A 21,113-nucleotide genomic window follows, 5' to 3' on the forward strand; every position below is an offset into this window, starting at 1 on the left:
TTTCTTACTCACTCTAGGAAAATTTTATTTTGAGCCAAAAATTGATTGTAGGCCAGGACCATTATTTTAAAATATTTAAATTTCACAAAGTCAATAAGAGTAATACCTAAATTATTATAACATTAATATTTATAATAGCAAACTTTAATTGGATACCAAACATAAACCAAGTATATATTATTTAAAAGTTTTATAGTTGCTTTGAAAACTATATCTAAAACACATGTTATAGATGAACGAATTAGGAAACTGGATTGAGAAGTTAAATTTTTTGCCAAAGTCACTTGATTTTTAAGAAGCAAAGCCAGATTCAAACCAAAAATGAGTATCTTGCTTCTCAGGCACTAATTATTATAGCAATAATAATATCTATGTACAGTGAGTTCAATATCCAATACAAATTTGCACTTCCTCAACCCACGTTACAGTAAGATTATATTACACTTTATGTTCATTCAATTTTCATATATAACACATCATGAATGTGTTGCCAAGTCTTGACCAACAGACATTTCATTTCTCTTAATAATACACACTTTTCCATTATAGGCATAAATTATCATTTATTTTAATCAATTCTCTTTTGAAGTTTTCTAACTGGTTCCAATTATTTGTTACTTTAAGTAATTCTACAACTAACATTTCATGTACATATTTAAAGCTTTATTTAATCATATTCTTGAGAGATATGTCCTGGAAGGAGAACACTTGGATGACATAGCTTTCATATTTTTACTTTTCATAGCTTGCCAGGTTATCACAAACTCTTTCCAACACTAGCATTCTCTTTTTTATTCCCAGCCAAACTACATACAAAATGATAAGCACTGTTTGAATTTAAATTCTGTCAGATTTTTCAATATTTTTCCTTTACTGCTTCTGGCCAAGATATCATGCTAATAAAAATCTTCAATATGCCAGGATTATGAAAGCATTTTCCTTTACTGTCCTCTACTATCTCATGATTACATATTTCACTTTTAAATTTTAATTCCCCTGCAGTTTTTATTTAATATGATTGTAAGGTACACATTTAAATTATCTTTTTATTTTTGTTAACATAGTTGGCCACTTGTCCTAATAGCATTGCTAGATACCTCTTCTACTCTGAAACTCCTTCATCTTTAAACTCCTCTACACCATTACATGGGCTTTCCTGGTGGCTCATATGGTAAAGAGTCTGCCTGCAATGTGGGAGACTCAGGTTCAATCCGTAGGTTAGAAAGATTCCCTGGAGAAGGGAATGGCTATCCATTCCAGTATTCTTGCCTGGAGAATTCCATGGACACTTTTGAAGAGCCTGGCGGGCTATAGTCCACGGAAGTCACAAAGAGTCAGACAGACTGAGCAACTAATGTTTGTTTGTTTGTTTGTTTGTTTAATACCTTTATAGACCTTGTTCCTATAGTCTATTTCCATTCCATTTACCTGTCTCAATTCATCAATTTCTACATTTTTCTATTTCTTTACTTTTTACCTAATTAAAAACAAAAATTCTCTCAGAAAAATTTTAGTATTATCTCCAGCTAAACTAAAAGGAAAACTGACTTTCCATACATAGATGAGGTTAGAAATGTTATTGATAACCTTTGGGACAGTAGTAGAAATAAAAATAGTATTCCAACTCCAGAATGACTAAGCAGGTAAATGAAGATACAATGCATAGAAAACATGGAATGGAAGGGAAGTTGGCATTACAATTAGGTGATTATCTTTTTCTTCCTTGTATATTTGTTTTCACAGCTACACAACAAAAGTTCACTGATTCCTTAATGACTGGATATCTTAAGAAAGTATACATGCTTTTAATGGCATAATGTAGAGATGCCAACATTTAAAAGGAAATTAGAAGTCTGTTGATAAGAGTTCAGAAATTACTCTGAAAAACTTTGATTCGTGTGATTTTTTTATGTTTAAATCCAAAATTTGCAGGGCTATTGTAGTTTATCACCACAGTGACATTAGAGACTATTTATAATTACATGTCTGTTACCACGACTCCTCTTTGTTTCCTGCCCAACTGAAGGAATTAAAATAAATATATGACTGGAAGAAACTGTACTTAAAAATGAACTGACACACTGGTTGATATCAAGGTCTAAGCTGTATTTGTGTATTTAAAAATCAGCCAGAGCAAATCAGATGACTGAGCACACACACTCACACACATCCCGTTAATACAGATACAGAACCCAGGAAAAAGTATTCATCTGGTCCATTGACTAATATCCTAGGGGAGGCAAAGACAAGGCCTACAGCAACAGAAGTGTCATTGGCAGCCTACAATATTTTTCTAGAAAGTTACGCTAGTTGGAGATGAGACTCAAAGAAAAGGTTTTCTGGCAGCCAACACTCACTTGAAGCTGTCACTTCCTGGGTGCAGAAACAAGGAAGCAAGGTAAGCCTAATCAGAGAAAGAAAGAAAAGCCATCTTGATTTCCTGTAGACCTTCGCTTGATATGCCTGTGATTGAGGCAGCGTCTGTTCCAGCAGAGGCAGCCGGCCCAGTACTGCATGAGAGCACCTTTAATTCAGCTTACGGTAATCTCGTGCACAATTACCTCTCCTGAATGAAACCATCTTGGATGTAGACAAAAGTATGGAGGACAGTGACTTAATTTTTTGATTAAAAAAAGGAGCAAGGGAGAGAAGGAAAATGATTTATAATAAGTCCATGGGAACATTCTGTACCTATCTCTTTTCTGATTAGAGAGGTGGCATGGAGCCTGGCTCATTAGGCAGAAGTAATGAGCCAGTCTACCTGCCATCTCTAATTAGAGAAAAGATACAGTAGGTACAACCATACCTAGAAATTGATGGGAAAAAAGATAAAAATTATTTTTAAATATCGTTGCCTCCTGTAGCTCTCTGATGCTCAGAACTTAAGGAGGAAAACTATATTAAAAGCTAAGTAACACTGGAAATAAATGCTTTCCAATTACATGCTTTCTAATCAGAAGTCAAATTTCTCTTTTTGCAGTTTAAAAACAAATATCATATTCAGCCCACACTGTCCTTTGGAATCATTAATTCAACATTTAGTATATTGAAATAGAATAGAAGCAAGTCATTTCAACCCCACAGTGCAGAGTGGACAAATTTATGGCACTATCGAATACTTTGAGCAACATTTGGTGCAATAAAACACTTTTAGAAGTGCTAATGGGAATTAAATATTGAAATAAGGCTCACAAGATTTAATGTGTTATTAAGAATTTCTGCATGCAGAGTACTTTATAAAATTTCTCAATAATACTAATTACTCAAACCAAGTTTCTAAATATATAGGTTCCTTAAAATGTTACTTCTTCACAAAAGTTTAGCTTGATCTAAGAGAATATAAAACTTAAAATAATAGAGTCATTTATAGACATTTTCCTTTGGATCTCTCAACAATTCTATGGAAAGTAATTGCTATGTCTACTTCACAATAAGAAAATAGATATTCAAAGAGGTTAATAATAGCTACCACTTATTAAAATTTACTCTATGACAAGCAATATATTCTATACATACACTAACATATAATTCTTATAATATCCCTATAAAATATTTATTAAAATATAATTTAACAGATTACAAACCTTAAAGGGATATATCTTTAGATCAAAGGTAAACAAATGGATTGAATTCAACCTTAAATTTGTTTGGCACCAGAGCTTGGAAATTTAACCAGTGTTTCAGGGTATATTTTGAATATTTAAATATCTATACATACACACACACACATTTTTCCTTAAATTAAATAACTATATAAATCAGGTCATGGGGAAAAATTAACATTTTGCATTATTTCAAAGTTAATAATAACAACACCTATAAACACCTATATGACAACTCCATGACCAGTTAGGCATTTACTGCAAACATTTGAAAATATTTGAGTGCCTGCTATGTATAAATGATAGGACTGTATAACTATCAGAATTTAAATTTAGCAAGCTCATTGAATTTAAGGTCAACATAAAAATTGATGATAATTTTAAATAATAGAAAAAAATTATATAATAAAGTTCCAAAACAATATTAAGTGAAACTGAATCTTTAAAAAAAAAGGACAAAAAAACACACAGGACTAAGTCCTACAACTATGAATGAGAGCACTATACAGAAAACTAAAAACATTGCTGGGAGAATTTAAGGAATATATTCTGCTCATGGATTGGAGGACTTGATATTCTCTACATTCTACTTGATATTCTCTACAGGCTATTCTTGCAAAATTGAGTTAAGGATTTAAATTCCCACAAAGTTTTTGTGAAAATTGAAAAACTGCTTCTAAAATTCATATAATAGCCAAGACAATCTTGATAGATTAAAAAAATGTGGAGAAATCAAATCCTTCTAAACAGTAAGACTCTTATGAAGCTACAAAAATGAAAATTAAATGTTTTAACTATACGTATAGGCAAACAGATCACTGAAACAAAATAGTGAGCTCAGGAACTCACTGTCTTCATGTAAAGGGATGTAATTTGTGACAAAGCTGCCACTGCAACATAGTGGAGAAGCGATGAAAATGTTTCAGGGTCAATTAAAATTTCAGGTGGGGAAAAAAATAGAATCTTGACTCCTACTTCATACCGTACCCAAAAATCAATCCCAGATAGAATATCAATCTAAATTTGAGAGGCAAAATAATATCACTTTTAAAATAAAGTACAGGAGAACATCTTTAGATATTTTGGGTGTTCTCCTACACTTTATACTCTCAGGGTTTGCAAAGATATTCTAAACATTACATAAAAAGTATTAAGTTTAAAATAAACATAAATTGGACTTCACTGAAATTAAGAATTTCTGTTGATCAAAGGAAAGTGATAGTATAAGTGGTAACTCAGAAGGCTATATTTGAAGTCCATTTATCTCTCAAAGAACTCAGATTCAAAATATTGAATTCCTATAAGTTATAAAAAAAAAAGACAGGCCATCCAACTAAGAATTAGCAGAAACTTATATAGGTAGTTCACAGAAGAGCATAGCCATGGCCAAGAAGCACATGAAGATGTTCTCAATACCATCAATCATCAGGAAATGCACCATAAAGCCACCAGAACGGCAAACAGCAATAATGTATGAGAATACTAAGTGTTGGTAAGGACATGGAACACCAACATTCTCAAACATCATTGGTTAAAATACCCACTTTGAGAAAGTAAAGAAGTATTTCCTAAAGCTTAAAGAAATAGCAGCACACTATAGAGATATATCTTATTGGTTTAGTGCTTAGAAAAGAAATCATACACAAGAGTACTCACTTGCATGATTTAAAGTGCTTGAACATTCAAGAACAGCCAACACTAATTTATGCTGATAGAGGTCTCTTCTGACACCATTCTTTGTTTCCCTTTAGAGTTGGTATTCACCAGGAGTGTTTGAAATCCAGGAAATGTTTGATAACTTTTTCTGGATGAGAATTATGCAAGTATATATATCGATTAAAAATTCATAAAGCTGTATCCCTTAATATTTATGTATTTTGTTGCATGAATGTTTTTGCCTTTACTAAAATATAAGAGAATATTTTTTAATTTCTATAATGCAAAGTTATGACTATCTAAAAGCTAGAAAAAAGATGTGTAACATAATATTATTAACATTAATGAGCCTTTACAAATAATATTTTCCAGAGTATAAATATGAATATACAATATCAATAAGGAATTCCAAATGACATGCAAATTATCCAGGCATATGTGGAAGGCTACTTAATCTCACTAATGGCAAAATAATTCTAAGGCAGGATCCCAAAATATTTTTTGGTGAGAGGAATGGCAAAAGTGAAAAAAAAAAAAGGATTATTTGTCAGGTTAGTTAGTGTTTAAGACAAATACTTACTTACATTTTTAAATAAGGTTGTAGATTTTCACAACCTTATGAGGTAATGAGGTAATCTGTTGTTATGCTTTAGGATCATCATTCCCATATGTATTAAAATATAAAATGACTATTTCAACCTATCTAACTTCTATCGATTTAGGTTAGCAAAATAATTATAATTAACAACAGCACTGCATACTAATATAGTTTAGTATACACAAGGCACAGTTATTCATTCATTCATTCAACAAATATGGAACAACTACTCAGTACCAGATGCTGGAAAAACAGTAGTGTTTTCTATGACATAGCCTCATTTGATCCTTACCATGAAACTGTAGTATCATCACCATCATGATTTTAAATTCAAGATAACTATAGTTTAGAAACATAAAAAGTTATTTCAGGTCACATGGCTAGTAAGCAGAGAGATGGGACTTGAAAACTGACACCAAAGTAAAAGGTCTTAAGGAACTTCACAGATAATTGCTAAATGCATATATATGTGTATGCATAGAAACAAATATATATATATATATATACTTAGTGTTTTCGATCAGATAATAATTTTGAAATAGTAGAATTAATCTAAATGTTCATTAATAGGCTTGTGTTTAAAAAGTTTTGGTTACAGCTATACAACTGTGCACAATGCAGTGATTTTAAATGAGAAGGCATATTAACATGCTTCTCATAACATTTGGAGGGGAAGTATTTATTTTTATAGGGCTCAGAGAAAGCATATGTATGATAATTTCATTTTTGGAAAATTAATATATTTATAACCATATCTCTAGCTATATGTACAAAAATGGTGGAAGGTTATAACAAAATTAACTATCTCTATCTATAAAGGTCAAAAAAAGGAAAAGGCTTCCTATTTTGTAGAGTTCAATGTTGTTTAGTTTTTCTTATAATGATCATATACTGTTTAATAATATAAAGCAATTAATATTCCCATTTTTAAGTATAGGCAATTTGTAGACCAATGTGCTAGTTACTGCAAGAGAATTCTAAATTCAGCTTCTGTTCTTTTCAAAAAGGATATGACACTATCTTCTTAAAACTATATGGTCTATTTTCAGGGTGGAAAGGTATGAACACTATCAATCTAGTTTATTCCATGTTGACTATTATTTTCCAGTTTCTATCTAACATTCTAAGTTCTACTTTAACAACAGTCATACAATAAAATCCAAACCATAAAAAGGAGGAAGAAAATATAGCTTAAGAAGAAATACAGATGGCCAATAGGCACATGAAAAGGTGCTCAAATCTCTAATTTTTAGAGAAATGAAAATCAAAACTACAATGAGTTACCACCTCATGCCAGTCAGAATGGCCACCAACTAAAAAAATCTATAAATAGCAAATGCTGAAGAGGGTGTGGCGAAAAGGGCACCCTCCAACACTGTTGTTGTGAGTGGAAATTGGTGCAGCCACTGTGGAAACACTTTCCCTTTTCACTTTCATGCATTGGAAAAGGAAATGGAAACCCACTCCTGTGTTCTTGCCTGGAGAATCCCAGGGACGGGGGACCCTGGTGGGCTGCCATCTATGGGGTCGCACAGAGTTGAACACAACCTAAGCGACTTAGCAGCAGCAGCAGAAAATCAAAACCAAAATTACCATATGACTGAGCAATCCCCCTCCTGGTCATATATCCAGACAAAATACAATTCAGAAAGATATATGCACCCTTATGTTCATAGCAGCATTATTCACAACAGCCAACACATGGAAACAAACTAAATGTCCATCAGCAGATGAATGGTTAAAGATGTGGTACATGTATACAAGGGAATACTACTCCACCGTATAAAAGGATGAAATAATGTCACTTGCAGCAACATCGATGCAACTAGATCATCTGAAGTAAGTCAGAGAAAGACAAATGCCATAAAATATCACTTATATGTGGAATCTAAAATATAACACAAATGAACCTATCTATGAAACAGAAACAAAATCAGAAACACAGAGAACAGACTGCTAGTCGCCAAGGGGGAGGGGAGCAGGAGAGAGGTAGATTGGGAATCCAGGGTTAGCAGCTGCAAAGTGGTGTATACAGAATGGGTAAAGGACAAGATTCTACTGTATAGCAAAGGGAAATATATTCAATATCCTATGATAACCATAATGGAAAAAATAGGAAGAAGAATGAATATATAAATATATGTAACCGAGTCACTCTGCTGTAGAACAGAAATTAATACAACACTGTAACTCAACTTTACTTTGATAAAATAAATTTTAAAAATATAGTGTATTACATATTGTTCTTACTTTGAAAAAGTAATGATAAAGACATTTTAAAGATTCTCTGATATAGTGGGTTAAATAATGGCCTTCAACAAATAAGACCTGCAATTGTGACTTTATTTGGAAAAAGTCTTTGCGGATGTAATTAAGAATGTCGAGACGAGAAAATACTGGATTAGGCTGGGACCTAAATCTGATCACAAGTGTCTTTAAAAGAGACAAGAAGGGGAGAAGGCCAGGTAAAGATGGAGGCAAAGACTGAAGTTATTTACTGATAGCTACAAGCCAAGGAACACTAAGTATTGCTAGAAGCCACCAGAAAGAGAGGCATGGAATGAACTCCACCTTAGAACTTCCAGAAGAAGCCAACACTGAACCCTTGATTTCAGACTTCTACCCTCCAGAATCATGGGGGGATGAAATCTGCTTTATTAAACTGTCACCCAGTTGGTGCTAATGTATTACAGTAGCCCTAGGAAACAAATACACCTGGGTATTTTAAAATATTTTTGACACATTTTTCAAGGAATGATGTAATTAAATAAAACAAATAATTTTCTGAAATCCAAACTTACCATTTAAGCTCTGTCCTATTTGCATAGTACCAGAGGCAAAATCTGTAATTGAACCACGTAGAGTTCTTGCATCAAAAGCTGCATTATCCTTTTCCAAACCATTGATGAAGAAACTGATTTTTGTCTGATGTACCTGTAAGAAATTATCACATTATTTTAATTGCATAACCTTTTATTTTATAATAACTGCCTTTAGCAGGCTTTCGTCAAGTTAATTTCCCACTTCTCCACTTTCTTCAGTTGGAAAGACTGGGAATTTACTTTAATGGTCCAATGATATATCTTGTGTTTGTATATCTAGACATAAACCTATAGATAATAATTCTGTGCTGGATCATATATACCAGGGTATTCACACGTATGCATAACTGTTTGTCCCATATATTTCACAGTTCTGTCTTCCATGCCTTCATAAAGTTGTTCTGGAGACACTGCTTCTTTAGCTACTAGTTAAATTTGTTACAGTCATGTTTGGAAATAAATAGAAATGAATGCAAAAGGCAAAAATATTCAAAACCAGATACACTAGAAGTGTATTACATGTGAACATAATTCAATTTAGGTTGCTAACACAAAGATTCCTTATAAACATTTATTTTCTTAGGTGTTGGTATCCAGTTGGTAATTTTCACCTGCACTTCTCCATACAGAATAACAAAAATCTGCTGATCATAGTCTAGGCTAATTAATCAGGTACCCTAACAACCCTCTACACCAGAGGTCGACAAACTTCTTCTGTAAACAGATAAATATTTTTTATTTGTATGCCAAATGATTTGATTTTGTGGTCTAAATGGTACAGGTCACAACTGTTCAACTCTGCTCTAACAGGAAAGCAGCCACAAACAATACATATATGAATTGGCACAAATGTGTTCCAGCAAAACTTTTATAAAACTAGATGGCCAGGCCAGGTTTGTACCATGACCTATAATTTTACTACCCCTGGATGATATCATAAAAAGTTACTCAGATTGATTCATTGAGAGAAATGTAATATCTTATAGTTGAAGGTTAGATGCTAACATCTTAAATAAAAGTATCAAATGTAGCATTCAAAATGAAATTATATTCAAACAGCCTTGCAAAAATTAATGAAAATAAACAACTACCCTCCAATATTTTTAAATCATGTGAGTAATTCCCTTAGGAACTCTTTTCAAAGTCCCCATCTTTAAAAAAAAAATTACACACACACACACACACTTGGCAATTATAAAAATTTCTTGGCAATATCAATATATCAGTTCTTCAAAAACTTATTCAGTTTGGCTTTTTTCCTCTCTATCCAACCTGCTCTCAGTTAAAATCATATTTTTTCCTAAATGCATCGACCCTGTGTTCCATTTGACTTAATTATAAAACAAAGCTTTAACATAAGGACCAAAAATCACACACTAGCTCCTCACGGACCTGGATATACACCCTTCTGCTGTTTTTTTTTTTTTTTACATGCCATTTTTTACAGCCTGTTACTGTCATGTGGTGTTTGACTGTTATCATTATAAAAGATACAGGCTTTTCTACTTTGTTATTTGTAGCATTATCTCATGTTTTACAACATCTCTGCGCAACATGCAGGCACATGAAATATAACTCATGGAAAGTTCTCGAAGGTATTAATGCATAAAAAAGAATGTGGTTCCATCTCTACTGTCTTTACCCAGCCAAAAGCTGATGAACAGCCAATTTTCCTTTATCACATTAGCGCAGCCATGAGGGAAACACATTTGTTCTAGTCAGCTCCACTAAAGATACTATTACCAATCTAACATATACATGTTTTATATCAGCAGTATTCTCAGAGCATGAGAGAGCCAACAATATATTAACACTAGCATGACAGTTTATTTAAGAAAAGAAAATTGTCTCTGTAGAGGGACAGAAGTTAGAAATGTATGGCTAAAGCTCAGTGTCACTGGTCTAATAAAGGTAATAATTCTTTGGCTTTCTTTATAGCAGGTAACACTCCTGTGACAGTTCTGTCATATCATTCAAATAAAAATGTTGTCTTTTACAAGTTTAAGTGCACCTTTATTTTGAGTCAGATAGAAAGCATGCTTTTGATTTTCTGTGTTCACTGTATTATATCTATAGTCAAGAGTTCAGGACCTTCTTTTCTTTTTTTCTTTTTTTATCAACTCATCACATATTTACTTAGTAGAAGCATTCAGTGTCACTTGCAGTGAATTCCAGAAGAATGTTTTCACTTTGTTGGTACTTAAAAAATGATTAATGATGATCCCAAGTCACTCTTGCCTGTTGTTGCCTCTCCCCCACCCACCACCACCAACTACCTTTCTATAAATAAGATTAAATCCTCTTTGGTGTTCTGTATCATGTTTTATATTCCAAGATTCTCTAAACTACTTTGCAATTCAGGCCTGGGGCCCCATCACACTGAAACTGTGACCATGATGGTGGCTCTTTGCCATAGCTCATCCTGATGAGCCCCTTGCCAGTTATTTAAGGGAATAGGAATATATACGATGGAATTTCTGATCTGTAAAAAGAAAGCCTTCTGCTCAAGTGAACTTCCTCTCTATCTTTCTCCACCTCTCTGAGGATTAGAGGAGTTTGGACATGTTTATTGGTGTGGCTTGAAGGAATGAATTGGCATAACCAGTAGCAGCTGTAGAAAAGCTTTACGCCCTCACAAGATGCCCAAAGACATTTCAGAAAGAAGATACAAGGGGGCATGTCATTCCCAAGCCTTCATTCTCTCAGGCCTTCAAATTTTACTTTATTGATTTTTTTTGGAGGGGGGTCAAATTTGTGTCTCTGTGATAGGCTGTACTCATTGCTTTGAGCTCCAGAGTATATTAGACTCAAAGAAAAAAAAAAAAAAGGTAGAATTCCTCACCAGTCTCATGCCTGATTAGAGAGGAGCATAATTCAAAATTCTAGAAAATCATACAACTGTTGAGAGGCTACCAAGGGAAAAAATACAACCAGCGACCCCCGCCCGCCCCCCCAACCCCGGAATTCTCAACAATCTCTTGTTTCACTGAAATGCCAGATTCCTGTTGCTTTTCTACTTAGGCTGGATGCTACTGCGACCACCACAACCACCAACAGCAACACAAAAACAAAATAATGCTGATTCTCCTGGGTAAAAATTAGGCAGAGTCCCTATGCTGACTCCCTCATTAGAAAAATAATTTTGCAGTTTTCCTGTTGCCTATATCCTCCTAATTTTAATTTACTTCAGCACAGCACGAACCCAGAATCTACAGTGGCCCTGTAAGTTACACCAAAAAAAATAAATAAAATCACAATCATTTCCTCTAGGAGTTTGTATGTATGAAAGCATACAGTGTTTTTAGTATACTAAAAGTATGTGAATCACTATAAAAGATGACAGTTGTTTTTCACTTAAGTACTGAAGCTTATTGTCTTTTTCAGGGAGTTGCTTCAAAAAGTTGTGCCTTAATCCATAAATGTGTGGTGTAGAACCTATTTTTGGACCTTCTTTGTGGGACCTGTCTTCCTAGAACTGACTTATGAGCCTCCCAAGAATATAAGTTGCATTAATTTGATGGACCTCATTTTAAAACAAAACCATTTTAAACATTTTGAATAACATCTCTCTCATAGATTTAATACAAATGGTTTGGCAACAGATCTCAAATTCAGATTCACTCTCAGAAGATGAGGATGGGTGATACAAATATAAAGAACATCATCTTGAATGCTAAAGATTTCAAACAAAAAAAGAAAACTACTTTTCCCTACAGATAAGAATCTGAAGGGAAAACTTTATGAAGGAAAAAGTGTTTGGACTTTCTGAAATAGAAATTGTCCTGAAATAGAATTTCTATTTCTAGGTTAAAGGATTTGCATAAAAGATTCAACTATTCCATCTATAATTTTTAAGCATAAGGAAGACAGTTTATTCTGAAAACTTCATAAGGTTATTTTAAAATATCACATGTATGTTTCATCCTCTACCTGAAAGCATGTGGAATGCCACTCTGCTTACCATTCTAAACTAAAGGTCTTCTGAGGTTTTCCCTCTCTCGTTCCATCTGCTTTTGTTTCCAACTGGTCACCAAGAGTCAACTTCACCTAAATGGTGAGATTTCCTCACTGTCTGTTAGTCACACAATGCTTAATTCTATTTCCATGTTATATTTAAGCTATTTCCATATGGTAATAAACTTGCTACTGCTTTTCATTTACTTAAATTCTTAGTATTTCCAAAACATATATATCTCAAGTCCTAAATCCTATAGGGATCCTTTATTGACTCCTTCAGCATTATCAAAGTGTTCACATTTACTGGGAAGCTAGCATATTGAGCATTGTCTTAACGTTTTGTTTTATCTTTACAACAACCTGAGACAGATTTGGAATTATCTCCAAGTAATGAAATGGAATCACAGAGAATTAAATACAAAAAGGTTACATTTTTCTAAGTCACATAGAGGAAGGACTGGTTCTAGAGGCTGTTTTAACCAATTTTAATTAGCTACACCCAGTTAGCATTTAGAAATAACCACCATTGAGTTTATCAGACCCACCCATTGAGTTACTTTGCTTTAACTCAACACAGTGATGATTCAGGTTTTATATCAATGCTTCCCATAATAAGAAGGGTAACAACCCGAATGAGTAATATAATCATTTGCCATTTTCCTGGCAGTGTTTTGAGTGCTTTACTTATAGTATCTTACCAGGCTCTCAGATCCCCCTCTTCCATGTTATTAGTATTACCCCCCAAATGAGGACTCAGATTCACCTGCTCCACTATTCTGATTCTGCAGACTTTGGGAAACCTTTCATCTTTGAACAGCTTTTACTATTATAAATGACTGAACTGGAAGATGTCTCTTTATAAATTCAATTCTTAGGTCCCAGCTCTAATTACTGAGACCACATGAAACAAATCCAATCCCTTTTCCACACAAGAGTTCACACATATTTTTCTCCCAAGTCTTCTTCAAGATAAATGTGTTTGGCTTCTGTGGTGTTCTAAATATGACATGGCTTTGGGTCTCTCTTTTAAAATATGGCTCCAGAAATACTACAATCTCTACATGTGGCCTCTCACCAAATTGAAATAAGATTATCACCTTAATGTAATCCAAACTTGCATGCTACATTTCTGGCAATGACATCATATAGCTAAAACTGATAAATTAAGTTGAGCTGACTGTTAAAGCATATCTACCCCATCCTGTACATATGCAGTTAGTTTTGTGAATCCAAGGACAGGAATTTATATTTATCCACAATATATTTCATCTTGTTAGATTCAGCCCATTGCTCCAGGCTGTCAAAATCTTTTTGGATGCTATGTCTCTCATCCAATGTATTTAACATCCTCCAAGATTTGTGTCATTTGCAAATTTGATGAGCATGCCCTACGTGCTGGGCAGAAGCTCAGTAAATACTAATTGACTGATTGACTAATAAATACTCCAAAAATAAAACCACCAACACAAACTACAGTGTTGCAATTCTAAGCAATAAAGAAAAGGCATCATTTTTAACAGATAAAATGTGTCATACAGGAATTCTTCACCTTTGCAGAGTGACCTTATTTACTAACATGGGTTTTTTATAGAATCATATAATTATGAATAAATACACAAATTAAATATTTTCTATGCTACATTTATCCAAACAATATGACAAAAAGAGTTGAGGTAATTATTTATGGAAAGTTTGTTTGTAGAAATTAATCATATGGGTTGCACACAAGTATTTGGAATGTATATGATTTCCCACTATTGGTTTGATTTACTGATAACTTCTTAAATCTTCCTTCTCTTTGACCATATGAAAGATGCTGCAGGGAAATGACTTCTGACACAGCTATATTCTTCAAGATTTTCTGACTAGTTTTGTTTCTCTTTATTATCTCCCATGAGCTCACACATTTCAACACTCCTCTCCCTGGTCCCTTCTCCCTTCCCGCCTGCTCCATTCATCCACAACACCCTCCCCATAGAACTCTGTCTCTGACATAAAGACTTCTGTTTTTCCTGTATGAATAACTCGGACAAGCCAGACCCTGGAAGTGATTCATGCCTAAGTGACTACATTTACACCCTAAGCAGGGTACTTTGGGTTTATTACTCTCTCCATGACATCGATCAGGCTTCCCTGATGGCTCAGTGGGTAAAGAAACCACCTGCAATGGAGGAGACACAGGTTTGACCCCTGGGTTGTGAAGTTCCTCTAGAGGAGGAAGTGGCAACCCACTCTGGTATTCTTGCCTGAAAAATCCCACGGACATAGGATCCTGATGAGCTACAGACCATGGGGTCACAAGGAGTCAGACATGATTGAGCAACTAACCATGTATGCACGCCATGACATCTATTAAAGCTCTCTCTCCACATTCTGCAATCTCCTAGGAACAAACCTCCAGCTTAATCAATCTCTAGAAATTTAACATAGGAATGTAAGTAATTTTCTTTGTCCTATCTTGAGTGGATATGAAACTCTCACGGCCACTTCTTCCTAAACTATTACTCTATTTACTTTAAAAAGTAGCTATTAATTTATACACACACACAGTGGAAATATGTGCCAATGGTTTGATTTATTATTGATTTCATAGGGAATGGGGATAGAGTCAGACCATTGTCTGTAGATACTATCTAGGAACATTTTATGCACAATTCCACATTTAAGAATGTTTTTGGTAGTGTGCACATGTTGCATAAAATAAATAGTAAGGAACCTACTATTAGTATATAGCACAGGGAACTATATTCAACATCTTGTAATAACCTACAATGGAAAAGAATCTAAATACATATATACATAGGGGTGTGTGTGTGTATATATATACATAGAGAGAGAGAGAGAGAGAGAGGTGTCTATACATATATATATGAATCACTGCTATACACTTGAAATTAACAAAACACTGCATGTTAACTATACTTCAATTTATAAAAATGGTTGAGAAAGAATGCTTTTGGTACACAGATGATCACAATATCCGACACTCTTACTTGTCTCAATGTATCTTTAGTTCTTTTTCCTATTTTATCCATACAGAACAGATGACTTCTAAAAGATTATTAGAATTAGCTAAAAAGCACCTTAGTAACTTTTTCAACATTTCCTATCCCTAAATCTGGAAGTTGTTTTCATGCCTACAATTTCCTTTCCTTAAAAAGTCAAGTTCTTATCATGTCTTCCATGTCTAGGAAGAAAACTGTTCATCATACCCTTCATATAAAACCATAACTTTCTGCTATACAATAAGTCTTTGTTGGTTATCTATTTTAAATATAGCAGTGTCTACATGTCAATTCCACACACCCAATCTATGCCTTTCTCCATCCTTTCCCTGATAACTATAAGTTCTTTTTCTAAGTATGTGGGTCTATTTATGTTTTGTAAGTAAGATTTGCATCATGCTTTAGATGCCACGTGTAAGTGATATCATATGGTATTTGTCTTTCTCTTTCTGACTTACTTCACTTAGTATGATAATTTCTAGGTCAATTCATGTTGTTGCAAATGGCATTAACTCATTCTTCTTTATGGCTGAGTAGTACTCCATTGTGTATGTATGCCACATCTTTATTCATTCATCTGTCAATGGACATTAAGGTTGCTTTCATATCTTGGCTATTGTGAATAGTGCTGCTAAGAATATTGGCCTGCATGCATCTATTTGAATAAGAGTTTTCTGGATTTTTGCACAAATGTAGGATCACCAGATCATATGGGAGCTCTATTTTTAGTTTAAGGAACATTGTACTGTTTTCCATAATGTCTGCACCAATTTACATTCCTACCAACAATGTACGAGGATTCCTTTTCCTCCACATGCTCATCAGTTTTTATGATTTTTGACTTTTGGTGATGGCCATTCTGATTGGCCTAGTGATGTTCTCTACTTTCTTCAATTTGTGTCTGAATTTTGCAGTAAGGAGTTCATAATCTGAGCCATAGCCAGCTCCCGATCTTGCTTTTGCTGACTGTGTAGAGCTCCAAAGAATATAATCAATTTGATTTTGGTATTGACCACCTGGTGATGTCCATGTGTAGAGTCTTCTCTTGTGACGTTGGAAGAGGATGTTTGCTATGACCAGTGTGTTCTCTTGGCAAAACTCTGTTAGCCTTTGCCCTGCTTCATTTTGTACTCCAAGGCCAAACTTGCCTGTTACTCCAGGTATCTCTTGACTTCCTACTTTTGCATTCCAGTCCCCTTTGACGAAAAGGACATTTTTCTTTGATGTTAGTTCTATAAGGTCTTGTATGTCTTCAAAGAACCATTCAACTTCAGCTTCTTTGGCATTAGTGGTTGGGGTATAGACATGGATTACTGTGATACTGAATGGTTTGCCTTGAAAACGAACAGAGATCATTCTGTCATTTTTGAGATTGCACCCAAGTACTGCATTTTGGAATCTTTTGTTGACTATGAGGGCTACTCCATTTCTTCTAAGGGATTCTTGGCCACAGTAGCAGCTATAATGGTCATCTGAATTAAATTCACCCATTCAGGTCCATTTTAGTTGACTGATTCCTGAAATGTCAATGTTCACTCTTGCCATCTCTGTTTGACCACTTCCAATTTACCTTGGTTCATGGACCTAACATTCCAGGTTCCTATGCGATATTGTTCTTTAGAACATTGGACTTTACTTTCACCACCAGACACATCCACAACTGAGCACTGTTTATGCTTTGGCTCAGCCTCTTCATCCCTTCTGGACCTATTTCTTCACTTTTCTCCTGTAACATATTGAACACCTACTGACCTGAGGAGTTCATCTTTCAGTGTCATATCTTTTTGCCTTTTCATACTGTTCATGGGGTTCTCAAGTCAAGAATAATGAAGTGGTTTGCCATTCCCTTCTCCAGTGGACCACGTTCTGTCAGAACTCTCTGCCATGACCCATTCATCTTGGGTGACCCTACACGGCATGACTCATGGTTTCAGTGAGTCTGACAAGGCTGTAATCCATGTGATGTTTGGTTCGTTTCCTGTAATTGTGGCTTTCATTCTGTCTGCCTCTGAAAGATGAGGATAAGAGGCTTGTGGAAGCTTCCTGGTGGGATGGAATGGCTGTGGGGAAAACTGGGTCTTGCTCTGGTGGGCAGGCCAGGCTCATTAAATCTTTAATCCAATTTTCTGCTGATGGGTGTAGCTGTGTTCCCTCTCTGTAGCTTGGCCTGGGGCCAAACTATGGTAGGGGTCAGTTCAGTCAGTTCAGTTTAGTTACTCAGTAATGTCTGACTTTTTGCGATCCCATGGACTGCAGCACTCCAGGCTTCCTTGTCCTTCACGATCTCTCAGAGGTTACTCAAACTCATGTCCATCGATTCAGTGATGCCATCCAACCATCTCATCCTCTGTCATCCCCTTCTCCTCCCACCTTCAATCTTTCCCAGCATCAGGGTCTTTTCCAGTGAGTCAGTTCTTCGCATCAGGTGGCCAAAGTATCAGAGTTTCAGCTTCAGCATCAGTCCTTCCAATGAATATTCAGCAGAATATTCAAAGAGAGATAAGAAAATCTTCCTCAATGATCAATGAAAGAAATAGAGGAAAACAGTAGAATGGGAAAGACTAGAGGTCTCTTCAAGAAAATAAGAGGTTCCATTTCATGCAAAGGTGGACACAATAAAGGACAGAAATGGTATGGACCTAACAGAAGCAGAAGATATTAAGAAGAGGTGGCAAGAACACAAAAGAACTAAAGATCTTCATGACCCAAATAACCACAATGGTGTGATCACTCACCTAGAGCCAGACATCCTGGAATGTGAAGTCAAGTGGGCATTAGGAAGCATGACTACAAACAAAGCTAATGGAGGTGATGGATTTCCAATTGAGCTATTTCAAATCCTAAAAGATGATGCTGTGAAAGTGCTGCACTCAATATGCCAGCAAATCTGAAAAACTCAGCAGTGGCCACAGGACTGGAAAAGGTCAGTTTTCATTCCAATCCCAAAGAAAGTCAATGCCAAAGATTGCTCAAACTACCACACAATTGCACTCATCTCACACATTAGCAAAGTAATGCTCAAAATTCTCCAAGCCAGGCTTCAACATTATGTGAACTGTGAACTTCCAGATGTTCAAGCTGGATTTAGAAACAGCAGAGGAACCAGAGATCAAATTGCCAACATCCGGTGTATCATCGAATAAGCAAGAGGGTTCCAGGTAGACATCTACTTCTGCTTTATTGACTATGCCAAAGCCTTTGACTGTGTGGATCACAACAAACTATGGAAAATTCTTCAAGAGATGGGAACACCAGATCACCTGACCTGCTCCTGAGAAATCTGTATGTAGGTCAAGAAGCAACAGTTAGAAATGGACGTGAAACACCTGGTTTCAAATCAGGAAAGGAGCATGTCAGGGTTATATACTGTCACCCTGCTTATTTAACTTATATGCAGAGTATATCATGTGAAATGCCAGGCTGGGTAAAGCACAGCTAGAATCAAGATTGCTGGGAGAAATATCAATAACCTCAGATATGCAGATGACAATACCCTTATGGTATGGGTAATGACAGTAATGGTGACCTCCTTCAAAAGGACTTACGCCAGCACACTGTGGCTCCCAGAACTGTTTTAAATCAATTAGATCTGATAGACAGAGTGCCTGAAGAACTATGGACAGAGGCTCGTGACATTGTACAGGAGGCGATGATCAAAACCTTTCCCAAGAAAAAGAAATGAAAAAAGACAACACCGGTTGTCTAAAAAGGCCTTACAAATAGCTGAGAAAAGAAGAGAAGAGAAAGGCAAAGAAGAGAAGGAAAGATATACCCATCTGAATGCAGAGTTCCAAAGAATAGCAAGGAGAAATAAGAAAGTCTTCCTAGTTGATCAATGCAAAGAAATAGAGGAAAACAATAAAACGGGAAAGATGAGAAATCGCTTCAAGAAAATTAGACAACCAAGGAAACATTTCATGCAAAATGGGCACAATAAAGGAAAGAAATGATATGGAACTAACAGAAGCAGAAGATATTAAGAAGCAGTAGCAAGAATTCACAGAAGAACTATACAAAAAGGGTCAAGGATGAGATCCTTGGATGGCATCACCAACTCAATGGACATGAGTTTGAGTAAGTTTCTGAGAGATGGTGAAGGACAAAGAAGCCTAGCGTGCTGCAGTCCATCCAGTCTCAGAGTCGGACGTGACTGAGTGACTGAATGACAAATTCTGACTGTGTGAAGCGGTACCTCATTGTAATTTTTATTTGCATTTCTCTTAATTAGCAATACTGAGCATCTTTTCATGTGCTTATTGGTCATCTGTATGTCTTCTCTGGAGAAATGTCTATTTAGGTCTTCTACTGCTTTTCAATTGGGTTGTTTGTTTGTTACTAAGTTGTATGAGTTGTTTGTATATTTTGAAAATTAATCCTTTGTCAGTTGCATCATTTGTGAATATTTTCTCCCAGTCTGGAGGTTATCTTTCCATTCTGTTTATGGTTTCCTTTGCTGTAAAAAGCTTCTAAGTTCGATTATGTCCCATTTGCTTATTTTTGCTTTTATCAATATTTACATTGCCTTGGGAGATTGATCTAAGAAAACAATGGTAAAATTTGTCTGAGAATACCTGGCCTATGTTCTCTTCTAGGAGTTCTGTCATGTTGTATATTACATTTAAGCCTTTTAAGCCATTTTGTGTTTATTTTTGTGTATTTTTGTGTGAAGATATATTCTATTAATCTTCATTGATTTACTGCATATAAACTAACTGGTTCTTGCACCAAGTTGTTGATCAGTCACTAAGTCATGTCTGACTCTTTGTGAGCCCATGAACTGCAGCACGCCAGGCTGAGATGTCCTTCACTATCTCCCTGAGTTAGTTCAGATTCATGTCCACTGAGTCAGTGATGCCATCCAACCATCTCATCCTCTGTCGTTCTCTTCTCCCCTCACCCTCAATCTTTCCCAGCATCAGGGTTTTTTTCAATAAGTTCTACAAATCCTCATTCAATCTGTTTCCTTGCTACCTCTGACTTGTCTTTATTAGTATGTCCCTGTGCTCTCTGATCTAGCTACACTGCCCTCCTCAAGGGCTTCCCAGTTGGTGCTAGTGGTAAAGAATCTGCCTTCCAATGGTGCAGGAGACACGGATTCAATCTCTGAATTGGGAAGATCCCCTGGAGGAGGAAATGGAAACCCAGTCCAGTATTCTTGCCTAGAGAATCCCATAGAAAGAGGAGTCTGGCAGGCTACAGTCCATGGGGTTGCAAAGAGTTGGACACGACTGAGTGTCTGAGCACACACCCCCCTCAAACATTCCAGGCACCCATTTTCCTCAAAGCCTTCACATTTTCTGTTCCTACTCCTTGACATTACTCCTACAGACACCTGCTGGCTATTTGCCACACCTCCTTCAGATGTTTCTTAATTTCTTTAATTGTCATTTTAGCAAAATCCCTCCTAACACTCTTACTAAAACTGTAGTGCCATCCTTGCTAACCCCCTTCCCTTTCAGTTATCCTCTCTGTC

General features: G+C 35.5%; 1 protein-coding gene across 1 annotated transcript in view; it reads right to left on the minus strand.

The window, feature by feature from the left end:
• Positions 1-21,113, minus strand: part of USH2A (usherin) — an 890,339-nt gene that overhangs the window by 820,416 nt on the left and 48,810 nt on the right. Inside the window, exon 4 of the mRNA XM_043922807.1 lies at positions 8,658-8,790. Coding sequence (XP_043778742.1) covers positions 8,658-8,790 — 133 coding nt within the window. The remainder of the gene's footprint in view (positions 1-8,657; positions 8,791-21,113) is intronic.

The sequence above is a fragment of the Cervus elaphus genome, chromosome 14, assembly GCF_910594005.1.
Source record: "Cervus elaphus chromosome 14, mCerEla1.1, whole genome shotgun sequence".
NCBI classification, from domain to species: Eukaryota; Metazoa; Chordata; class Mammalia; order Artiodactyla; family Cervidae; genus Cervus; species Cervus elaphus.